The sequence below is a fragment of the Filicampus tigris genome, chromosome 12 (assembly GCF_054856515.1).
Source record: "Filicampus tigris isolate MCC_2025a chromosome 12, RoL_Ftig_1.0, whole genome shotgun sequence".
Taxonomy (NCBI): Eukaryota; Metazoa; Chordata; class Actinopteri; order Syngnathiformes; family Syngnathidae; genus Filicampus; species Filicampus tigris.
This window is the reverse complement of record NC_141228.1, coordinates 5,491,367-5,504,134: the sequence shown is the minus strand read 5'-3', so window position 1 is coordinate 5,504,134 and position 12,768 is coordinate 5,491,367. Positions and strand designations below refer to the sequence as shown.

The 12,768-nt window shown below is 37.2% G+C and overlaps 1 protein-coding gene across 1 annotated transcript; it reads right to left on the bottom strand.

The window, feature by feature from the left end:
- Window positions 1–3,574: 3,574 nt before the first annotated feature.
- c12h1orf52 (chromosome 12 C1orf52 homolog) lies at window positions 3,575–8,430 on the bottom strand. The gene is made up of 3 exons (XM_086048413.1): window positions 7,983–8,430; window positions 6,672–6,882; window positions 3,575–5,844 (listed from the first exon to the last, which is right to left on the bottom strand). The coding sequence occupies exons 1-3, from the start codon at window positions 8,280–8,282 to the stop codon at window positions 5,687–5,689; spliced, it is 669 nt and encodes a 222-aa protein (XP_085904539.1). The 5' UTR covers window positions 8,283–8,430; the 3' UTR covers window positions 3,575–5,686.
- Window positions 8,431–12,768: the final 4,338 nt, after the last annotated feature.

The following is a 12,768-nucleotide window of genomic DNA, read 5'->3' as shown; positions in this document are numbered from 1 at the left end:
AGCCACCAAAATAACACATTATTTCAGAAGAAACTAGAACACCATTGTGCCAAAGGTAATGTATAATCATATATATGCCGACAGTTAACTGTGGAAAGCTTAAAATAGCACGACACAGGCCCTTTAATATTAATTGGTCTGACAAGAGTGGCAAAGAAAAATGAAAATCATAGCCTAATGAACAAAATCAACTATCGACAAATGATGGCAGGGCCGTCTAGGATAACAAGGAAAACCAAGACCCTTATTGCTAGGGCTATCATCACAACTCTTCAGAGCTCAGGTAACGACCAATCACGGCTAACCTGTTTTCTGAAGCTGAGCCGTGATTGGTCGTTACCTGAGCCCTGAGTAGATGTGGTGTCATTTTGGTGGTGACAAAATGGCCGCCCCCAGAGATGTCTAAAAAAGGGTGGATTTTGCTGCTTAACTCATATTCCACAAAGGCAATATTCATCAGAATGCCTTGTTTCAATTAGTGGGCTTGCATAGAACATATTCTTGAAAAAAATATGTTTGGGTTGACTTCCATTTTAATGAATGTTCATTCAGACGGTTGAGTACAAGATACAAACTACTGGTAATACCCAAGAAGAGTCATCTTAGACTTTTCCAAGCCAAGGCAAACTACCAGTGAGGAGGGAGGAGGAAAGGAAAGGAAAGGGAGCGGTAAGGAGTTGAGGAAAGTTATTCATTAACTACAGGTTTGAGGTACCTTTTTAAGAAGCAGCAAGTAAGGTAACTTCTAATGATGTCATGATTGTATGATTTAAATATTTGTGGTTTATGGCAACAGCCTACTAAGCTTCTGAATTATGAAATAAACCACAAAGTGGTTGCGTGTTGGAATGAATGGAGTCGTCTATCTATATGTCTAACTCTGAAGTCTGACCACAGCATTGTTTAAAGGATATGTGGAAAAAAGTTAGCTCAACTTCAGAGACACCACATTGGAAATATTCTGCTGCCGTCAGTCTGTGCAACACAATTACAGTAAATCATAATATTACGCTTCTGTCTGAGCATTTCATTTTATATCCAATGTGAGACCAGAGCTGTGGTTTACACCATGCTGAGTTCTCTGAGTTTTTTCTACAACCCCCCACCCCTCCAAAAGTTAACATAAGTTGAAAATAATACATTTGACGGGTCACAGTAAACGGTTGTAAAGAAACACGAGCAAGATTTGTCATACTTTAGCTGGACATGAAGTCTCTTACTATACCAGTGCTGAAAAAAATGACAGAAAAGGCGTATCACTGGATGATTGACAGGGTATGTCTCATGCCGGAGTCCAAACTTCTTGATTGACGTGTGGGATGATGGTGAGGCTAAAGAGAGACTCCCAATGGAAACACAAAGATGAGACAAAGAAAGACGAACGTGTTTGGAAACAAGGACAAAGCAAAACACATTGAGCTATGGTATGCTTCTCAAAGTGGGATGCAGGCAACACTAGTCAGTGGTATGTGGACTCCCTCTTGTGGTACTTGAAAGAATCCCTGCCTAACATCAGTTCAGTTGTATTTAACTTAAGTTAAATAGCATAAATCCATCTATCTGGTTTGTATTTCAACATTTATCTTGGTACATTTTGGTCAATTTTTAATATTATGCGCAGTAAATTTGAACGGAATTGTTATTTATGAGCAGTTTTTAACCCCACATATTTAAGAGCAGGGTAAATGTCAAATTGCGCATAATGTTACAATAGTTAAAGAATCCTCCGAGCAAGTGTCTCTACACCAGGAAAATGAGAGCTACTCCTTGGGTACAGATTAATGCTATAGTGCAACCTGTTTGATACACACTGCTGAAATAACAAGTGTGCTCAAATTTCTTTCATTTATGTTATTACCAATTAAATAATATTCATCTATGTGAAGACATTGATCATGTAAATGACTTGTCACAATTAACATTTTTTTAACAAGTGAAGAAACACATTTACTGTATATTAATACACAACACTTTATTTCTATAAATCTGTTGACATTTTTCAAATGATCGCTTCAACAGAATGTTTGCAAAATTGCGACTGTCTCAAATCCAAACCAAATGTTCTGTCTTATTACACATTTACTAGCTATTTCATCAACTACTTTACAAAATCATTAACAGTCATTACAACTTGCACTGTGAAAAACGGCACTGAATTACCACAGAGAGCAGTTTCGAATGTAATTTTTCAGGTCATAAACAGCATAACAAAATGATGCAGTGCAGTTCAACACCACTGCAAATGACAACCACAATAATAGACCAGTTGTTGAATGAAATCAAGCATCTGACCAGAGTACAATGACAGAACACTTACCAGTATTTTCAATACATCCATCCATCCTTTATCGATACTGCTTCTCCTCACAAGGGTCGCGGGGCGCGCTGGAGCCTATCGCAACTGTCTTCGGGCAGTAGGCGGGGGACACCCCGAATTGGTTGCCAGCCAATGGCAGGGCAAACAGAGACAAAGATTCGCACTCACAATCACACCTAGGGGCAATTTAGAGAGTCCAATCAACTTACCATGCATGTTTTTGGAATGTGGGAGGAAACCGGAGTATCCGGAGAAAACCCGCGCAGGCAGGGGGAGAACATGCAAACTCCACACAGGGAGGCCGGAGCCGGGATCGAACCCACAGTTTCAGTCTGAATATGGTTGATAGTGATACAATCATTCTGCGGGTACGCATTACAGACAAGACCAACCTCATACCTGGAAGCTGGAATCTTATCAGAAGCAATTTCATGTCTACCTATGATGACAGATAGGCTAGAAGAATTCCTGTGATCACCAACGTGTTTCTAAGTTGATATTTTTTTTCTTGCTTGAAAATGCATTTATATTGCTCCAGTGGCCACAGACTATTTAAAGAATGAATTTGCGTGCGCAAACCTACTTCAATGAAAGATGATCAGTGTATCAATTGGCAAACAATGGAATTTCAGAAACTACAGGTCTCTTTGTTGAGACAGAATACACAAAACGTTTGGGCGTGGGGGGTGCGGGGGGATAACCTTGGAGCAAGTTCATTGATCTGAGGGTAATATTGAAACCCAAATTGATATTGATACTTGTGCGATGAAATCTATACTTTAGTTTTAGTTTGTCTTGCATATGCACTGCTGCGGTTTCATCAAACGTAAGTGAATATGTCTTTGAATTTCAAGCATTGGGAGTTGTTAGGTTACATATTATTATACTCTAACTGTGTGTGCTCGTGTGTATAATATATATATACATCTGTATGTGCGTGTATTATATTTCCTGAACATACACACTTGAGGACAAAATGTTTGGCAATGTTTTTTTTGCTTGTATTTTTTTTTTTTTTTAAGAGAATGTTAATTCTATAATTTGTCATTTTAAAGGGAAGCAAATTCAGCAGTGAATTTTTGTAAGGTATTTTCTGAAGACTTGAAAAAATAAAATTAATCAGCTCATGAGGCGTAATTTTGTGCAGTTCAAGAAAATGTAATCCAGCCATGAAAACATAGGGAGGAAACGGTTTTATCGCTGTTCTGTCGTTGGGGGTTTTAACTAATTAAAAACACAAATGAAACTTTAGTAAAATTAGAGGTCATGAAAATTCAAAGAGATTTATTACATATACAAGTCCATTATTCATAGACTTTTAAAGCTCAAAGATCAACATGCATGCATTTCACTGAAATCTAAACTATTCGTGATCCTGTATTGAACAAATCTGAACACCACAACAATGTTGGAATTCCACAGTTTAGTTTACATATTAGTTACAACAGCACTGGTGTGAGAATTGCGAAAAGGAAATAATGATCCTATTACAGATCTAAAAAAGTCAGAGATGAGAGTAAGTATGAAAATCAGGAGCCTCCAAAGAAAACACGTCTAACAGTCTGACTTTCTACAGCACAGGGAAGTGGATTTTTGAGTGGTGTAATGGTGCCATCTGGTGAAAAAAAGCAGCGTAACACAGCTCTAGTAGTATCGGTGGCAGTAGAATTGACAAATACTGTACTATATTCAGTACAACCCATGACAGTTTAACACAAAAAGACGCAGACCACACACAAACACTTGTTAGCTATTGACATCTAAATGAACATGAAATTAAAATTGAAATATGATACTTTTTTGCCATTCACCGTGACTACACATCTTGCTACAATTTTCCACAACCATAGCAAATCCCCCAAAATATTAACCTACTCTGGTAACAATTCAAATAAAACTATTGGTGCCTCAAGGAAAGGTGATGAAAAATCAGATATTTGGAGTGAAATAAATTGTTTCAATACAGCCTGTCATTGTGAATGTAAATAGAAAAGGAGTATTAAAGTGGGGGGAGGGCAGCATTTGTGCACAAGACAATAAATTTAACGGAAGGACAAGCACCACGATAAATTACATCACTCAGCAGACACTTTTGTCCAGTTACACTCAAACACTTTACAGTCCAATTGCTATTTTAGGATATCAATCTAAATGCCTCTTGTGTTTATGCTATTTACATGGGGTGTAACGGTACACTCGGGTGTATTAATACATTTCGGTATGGCATGTTCGGTCCGGTCCATTTATTAGCGCGAGCTTACGCACGAGCGCTATTGACTGTTGCATGCGGGAGAGGAGAGTGGCGGCACAACAGTGAGAGCCAGAAAAGAGCTAGAGCTCGAAGGTGCCCGCGTACACTGCGCTCTCCTGTTTGGGAACATTCTGGCTGTCCTGTTAAAATCGCCGATGGGGAAATGTGCGTGGTTAAGTCCGAAAGTTGTGTGCCGACATTGCAACATGAAATCGGCGGCTATGTTGCGGCTAGCACGTCTAACATGCACGGCGTCATCCGACTGTGAATGTTTATTAGACGAGGAAGCAAGCAGTCTTTTTAGCCCAAATCGTCAAACTTAAATAGCGAGATTTATCATATTGTAGCGTCTTCCAGGAACAGACGCAGTTTGAATATCACGTTTTTATTAATCCAAGTACAACTGCTCGCTCTCTTATTTCTCCGGTGCTCCACTCGCTTGCCGTACAATGATTTCATGAACCTCGGAAACATCACAACTCAGCAACACACAAATCCGACCACAACACAGATAACCCAATTCGTTACAATATGCTGTTGAACATTCGAAGATTCCAATGCCTAAAAAGTGTACACAATTTCATAAAGACTTTTTAAAATTTGTTCATTATAAAAAGAGTTTTACTATAGTTAGCAATAATTGTAACTGTTATTGTTTGTAATTTTTTTTTTTTTAATCACAAAAAGTGTACATATGTACTGTAATGACAACTTGTCTTTAACTTGAATACTTAGGTGTGTCATAGGCTTTTGCTGCTGAGTGTTTAAAGATTTCAATGTCTTAAAAATTTACTAAATTAAGAGATCTTTATTGGTAGTGTATTTTTTATTCTGGTATAATTTCTTATAATATCACCCGAATTTTTTTTCTTTTTAAATGTTCCATTTACTTGTCATCTTTTCAAAATAAACACATAAAAATTTTTTTAAAAAAACTGTTTTTTGTCCCAAAAATATACCGAACCGAAGTTTCCAAAAACACAAACTGAACCGAAATGTGATTTAGCGTACCGTCACACCCCTACTATTTACTGATGAAACATAAAAAGTAAATAAAATCAAATAAAATATCATAATAATAATGATGAAACCGATTCCATTTGGAGCAACTTTGGAATTCACTCCACCTTTTGTCTGAGGATTCTTTTTTCCTCTTCAACAAAACTCTTGTCAGACGTGGCTTGTCCCATGTCTCTCTTCCGCTTCTCCTTTTGCTGGAAGCTCTCCACCCGACGTTTCTTGGCTGAAGCAGGTGGTGACGTCTTGGACTCCTCATCTAATCAGCAGATAAGAGGGTCGGGGTGGAATAGTAACAAATTTAAATGATTATTGTGAACAATATTCAACAAAAAACAAAGCCCGCAGAAATGATTAAGTCTGTCAAGTTAAAGCGGAAGTCAACCCAAAAAATGTCTTTAATGGAATATGTTCTATGCAGGCCCACTAGTCTAACCACGGCATTCACGACATTTATATTTTGTTGGTGGAACATGAGTTAAGAAGTAAAATCCACCCGTGTTTGTACATCTCATGGGGCGGCCATTTTGCCACTTGCTGTTGACGGAAAATGACATCACAGTTGCTCAGGTAACAACCAATCATGGCTCAGCTTCACAGGTGAGCCGTGATTGGTCATTACCTCACGCACCAAGTCTAGGACGATGTCAAAAAAGTACAAGAGTTGCAGTAACCACATCTAATACTAACAAATTGATTTTGCATAGAGCTTTTCTAGACATGCAAAGACGAAAATTGCAATAAAATTTCTCTTCGTAGTAGCGAATAAAGCGAAGTTTGTTTGGAGGCAGAAATTGTTTGCTCAAAAAAACAACAACAAAAAAAAAACACCTTCTATTCCAAACCTCATGGTATTTTACCATATTGCCACATTATTCTTCTATTCACTATTCTTAATCTTTTTCTGCATATCGTCGCTGTTGTGAAAAACACTGATCTCCATTTTTTTTCATTTTCTTATTTTTACATGAATGGTGTTTTTGCATTACAGACATTGCATTAATGTGAAAATTAAAAAAGTTTGCAAAATTGAGATTGGTGTTTTTCACAGGACAGCGACGATATATAATAACAAGCTGCACTGACCTGAGACAACATTTTGTTCTTCTGGAGGAAGGAACTGGGCTTTTCCTGTGTGAGCCTTTGGTGCATCTTCACCATTGTCCTCATACACATTGGACCATTTTATGGCCATGTCCATGCCCGGAGGAGGTCCCTTCTTCTTCTCAGGCTCTGCTGCATAACTTTGGGGAGGGGGCACAGCATTTGTCATCCATGGCTTAAACTCCTTGGGTGCCTGGCAACAGCAGAGAGAAGCAGAATGAAATCTGGAGAACATATTCAATAGACTGCTAAAGCAAGCTTTTAAGTACATAGTGTCTGAAATCTGACTGAGACAAACAAACATAAAATCCACCTACATCCTGTATATGGGTGGCAGCACAGTGCGGCCTAGACAAACGCAACCAAATGAACATTTCATCGAACAAACATTCATATTTAGGTTGCAAATGTAGGTCAGGGTTTTTAATCGTTTTTAGGACTACAGAAAAGGCATCACTTGCATGCATGGATGGATGGCCCACCAGTGGAAAAGAGTACCACAGACAACCACTCAAGTAATGAGCCTCAGGCTCAATTGTTGACCTCAAATTACACCTATGTAATATGGCAATGGTACAGTGCCTCTTCAGCCCTGGGATAGTTCAAATAGCGGTGTATTTTTAGTAAAAATCACAAGGCATTTACTGCAAAAGCAGATATTTACTACACTTTTTTTTTTAGACCATGCTTTTGGTTTTGGTATATTTTTCGGATATCAGAAACATCAAATGAAAGGTGAAAGCCACATGCATGGAAAATTACAGACCACGCTGTAGACTGTAGCCGTCCAGGTGAACACAATTTGTGTGTGTGTGTGTAAAGTCGTCTTTGCTCGAGAGCATAATGCACTCCACATGCGGCACAATTGTAGTCAATATATATAGAGAGATCAAAATAGGCTATAATGCTCTCTCGAGTATTATTTCTCAACAGACCTGTCGTAGTTCCAGCGTAACGTTTCTAAATGCAGGAACCCATAATGTGCCGGTCGGGCTTCAAATCGAATGTACAAATGTATCTGCCGGATAAATGACAAACAATGAAATCATTTGGAACCTGTCAAACATTAGGTTAAGTGCAACAGGCCACCAGTCCCAGATCTGGAGACTCTCGTATGTTCTCTTGTACAGTATGTTGCTTTTCTTTTGGTTATTTTATCTTTTTATCGTGTCTTGTTGATCATGATATTGCATCTCTCGTTTGTCTATGCCTGGACCTCGGGTGAATGGATAAAGTGGATTGACTGATCAATAGATAGTAAGAGATCAATTAAAAACTCCCAGCTAAAGTTACCTCCTCAGGAGCTTTAACCGTCAATTTATCCCAGTCAATCTCCTTATTCAGAGGATTGTAGAGAAACGCTGGTTTGGACACCGAGTTAAAGAGCTCGTCGGGTTTAGGCAAACGTTTTTCGCCGGCCTCTTTGCTTTCTTGATCAGAAGAGTTCGGATCACTTCCCGTTGCTTGTGTATCTGGTTTCTGGCTCGGATCCCTCCGACGGTGCTCAGCCTCCTCGTCCGAGTCGCTACTGTCGCTCAAATCATCGTAACTAGAAAAGAAGCCTAAAGAGCCAGTCTTCTTGTCTTCAGTCATTTTGCAGGGCTATGTATTTACTTGCGCACATGGGTCGTTTAAGCTAAACTGCACACAATGTTGATTACTGTAACACAAAACCGCATTCAGTGGTTTACTTTTTCACACACGTACTCCATTTTGAATCAGCCTCCAATACAATCGCAAAGTTCGTATATGTCGTAAAATTGTCGCAAAGACTGGCCGCCATCTTGAACCGGGAGTCACGCAAAAGTCCCGCCCCTTCACACACGCTATTTGCTCCTCATGAACGCTCTTCAAAAATCAATCTGATTTTTTAAAAAGCGATTTTCATGCGTTTTTTTTTTTAACTTCGGACATGTTAGATAAAACACACACAGCAAATCAGTGTGTGTTGAAATGGTGTTTTCACTCAAAAAGTTTTACTTTTAAAAAGTTGAAAACGGATCACCATTATGATCCATCTCGTATTAAAAAATATATATCGCTGCCTGGCGTCGGGCCAAAACCCTGTACCTCCGAAATAGTCACTTTTCAGGAGACCCCAAAAATGGCAAGTTTGTTCAACCATTAGCAATGCATTGTGAAAGACAGCAAGCCATTTCAACACTTTAGATATGTGATTCGTTAGGTTTTGGACCAACGCCAGCGATATGTCACAGTACTATGCACATTCAGGGAGCAAAATAACAGCAGAACAAATAAAATTATCTTAAAATGTGTGCCAGCTGGATGATCAATAGCTTCGAGTATTTTCTCTGACAGTTGGTGATCTAATTAAAACTATCCTGAGACCTATCTTGGATCACAGTGTGGAGGGTACTGGTGTAAATTATATTGGGAACTTAGTTCAACCTAAACATAAGAAGTAGAGTTTTTATATTCTTAAAAAAACAATCTAAATAAATAAAGAAATAAAATAAAACGACGCGATGCATAGGGACGCTGAGAAATGCCGTGGAAAATAACAACCTTATAAACTTTTATAAACATAAACCGTTTTTTAACCTGCAGCAAAAAATAAATGAATAATAATAATAATAATAATAATAATAATAATAATAATAATAATAATAATAAATAAACAAAACGAAACAGATAAAACAAAGTCTCTGGAGAATAAGTAAGAAAGTGTAAGATTTGCTGCTCCATACCGATGTGGCAATTAGTCCATTTTATCGTTTGATTTGATTTGATTATTTAGTTGTTTAATGTGGGACGGTGTACATTAATGGACATTTCAATAGTTATTAAAAAAATAATAATTGTACTACTATTTCAGTCACTAAGCTGACTCCCATGGTTAGTCCCCTTGCCAGAATGTACTGAGCTGGCTATGTCCTAATGGGAGGGAATAGTTAAGTTCACAGTAAAAATAATTTATAACAACATTACCTTGTTTCACAAAGGACCACGGTGTATCAAATGTTTGACTTCTATTAATTATTAATGAATTATTTTTATATTAATTATTATTAAGTATAATATACATAGAGGAATGTGTGTGTCTTTCATGGGAAGAAGAATTTCGGGGCAGGGATCTGCTACACAGTATCTTTGACATTTTCTCGTTATCAAAAGTGTTGTAATTGTAAAAAAAATTGACTAGAGAATAACATCTGCACCTTTAGAAATAATTTAAGTGAATAGCACGATGACGAAACCATCACGGCCAGTGAGCGTTTATTTATCTGAAGTATGGTTGTTAAATGTAAGTCTTAATTGTGTGTGTGATTGGCTAAATATTTAAACTTCACTTCAGTCGAGTCAAATGAAAATAAATCAAAGGCCTTTTTTGATGGACTGTATTTTTTTGATGCAATCCCTGCAATGAGCAGGGAACTGTATAAAGTAGATGTACTTCTACTTTCTGACCACTAGATGTCTGTGTAGTCAAGCAAAAAAAAAAAACCCCAAAACAAACAGCTACGTCAAAGGCGCCCGAAAAAAGACAACATACATTAATAAAGCACAGTATAAGTTAAACCATATATAAATGTATTTGAGTTGTGTATTTTTGCCAGTTTGTAGTAGTGTCACCCGGTCATTCACTTCAGCAGCTGCAAGCAACCTTCAACATGACATGTGCTTTTCTTTCATGTTGGAAAGTCAGCAAGACTGAGAGGGAGCAACCTTTGGCCTTGTGCACAGGTCAAACTTCTACCTGACAGAGCACAGCATCAAGGACACATAAATCATACTGTAAATGTACACCAAACAGCCACTGCTCACGTTCCATTCCTGTCTTGTATCTGTCCCTCCCCTCCCTTCATGTTCCATAATAGATTGCTTCATATGCAGTTTAGCATTTTAAAGGGTAGCTGCCTGAATGCACGGCTGTTGTGCCTCAAGATTTACTGGAGGTCTAGTCTGAACAATTCCTGAGATTGTGATTGCATTTATGGGAAAATATTTGTCTCATCTCTTCCGCTTGGGAGCTATGCATTACCTCTGTCTCAACATTGCCTAATGGAATTGCTTTGTTCCCTTCTTCTTTCTTCATCTCCCTCATTGGTCAATTTTACTGTATTATACTCACAAGTAATGGAGACCAAAAAGGCAACTATGCAGTGACTATTTTTGAAAGATAGTCTCCTAAAACGGCAATGGTATTTCTCACGGAAATGACAATCAATATCGATGCCATCAGTGTCTCACTAAGAAGCATGTTTGCAATAAGTTAATGACCCTATGACAAGTTTTAACATCTGAAGCCATTTGTATAAACAAAGGCAAAACATCTAAACTCATTGCATTTAGGTGCACTTGGAAAGATTTTAAGCTTACCGGTAATTAAAAACACCTTTCTCCATCTCCCAGAGTTGTACACTATGGGAAGACTTCAGTGCTATATATTCTTTCAAAAACGCGTACTTTGGAAGGTATACTTTTCACAAATGTTAAATTGTTACAATTGTTAAAAAAATCTATCTATCTATCTATCTATCTATCTATCTATCTATCTATCTATCTATCTATCTATCTATCTATCTATCTATCTATCTATCTAATACAGATACTGTAAGTCCATTTGTTTCTTGCTCACTTAAACAAGGCACCATCCCCATCCCCCATGTTAAGTGGTGCAATACTGTCTGCCCAATTTTTCACTCTGTATCGCTCCTTGCATGCCTGCACATGTGTGATCTGTGGTTTGCAACCTCAATTATTATAATGAGTATAATGAATAAGTACATAAAACTAAGATACATGTAAGATTTTTTCATTTCTAGAAAAACACTCAATTAACAAAAGAGATTTCAAATTCCAATACTACATTTTTTTAAGTTAAGCTTTTAGAATCTTAGATATAATTTATTGGGTTTGCAAAATAAAGTAGAGTTGGAATTGGTCAAGCTGCCCCTTTTAACTCATTCTATCCCAATGACATATTTATATGTCATTTCACAGAGGGTCTGAAAAAGTCTGGTACTGAATGAGTTAAGTTATTTTCGTTGCAAGTGGCTGCTGCTGGTCATTCAAGGAGGGGAAGCTCATTTTTTCCCGGCCTACATCATAAATGTGCTTATTTATTTATATGTTGTTATCTGCCATGATATGCAGCAGAGTTTAGTTTACGTAGTTGAGTATAGTTTATTTGGGCATGGTATATTCCAGACAATGCATTTACATACAATATTCAGTACATAGTAAAAAGTGTCCAAAAGGAGTAGGAGGAAGCAGATGCTTAGAGAGGCCTACCCAAACACATATCTTGTAGTATAGCAGAGGTGCGCAAACTTTTTTCATCAAGAACTGCATTTTAACATGAAAAACAAAATTATCACATGCAGCAGAAATAAAAATAAGATTTCATCATCCCCGCAGCACAGCTGTCAGCTGCTCAATTTTATCACAAATTACTAAGAGCCCTGGAGCTATATATTGTTACTTTAGTGTATTTGAAAAAAAAAAATACTTATCTCATATTGTTTTTTATAATTGATGTATACATATATATATATATATATATATATATATATATATATATATATATATATATATATATATATATATATATATATATATATGTATATATATATATGTATATATATATATATATATATATATATATATATATATATATATATATATATACACATATTAATGCTGTATTAGTCAGTGTGTAGTTATGTAGTGCTATATCAGTGGTGTCAAACGCTTACAATTTTGAAACTAATTAATCGCAAAATTTTACATAAATTAATCCCGATTAATCGTATTTTTCAACACCAATTTTTTACAAAGCTTGGAACCGATATTTACTTCAGTAAAATCTTGGGATCATCCATCCATCCATTATCTATACCCCTTATCCTCACAAGGGTCGCGGGCGTGCTGGAGCCTATCCCAGCTGTCTTCGGGCAGTTGGCGGGGGACACCCTGAATTGGTTTCCAGTCAATCGCAGGGCACACAGAGACAATCTTGGAATTAAAATGGAAAAAAATTCAAAGTACATATTTGATTCAAAGACTGTTCTAATAGCTTTCTTTGATCCTTGAATACGATTCTTTTCCATCTTTT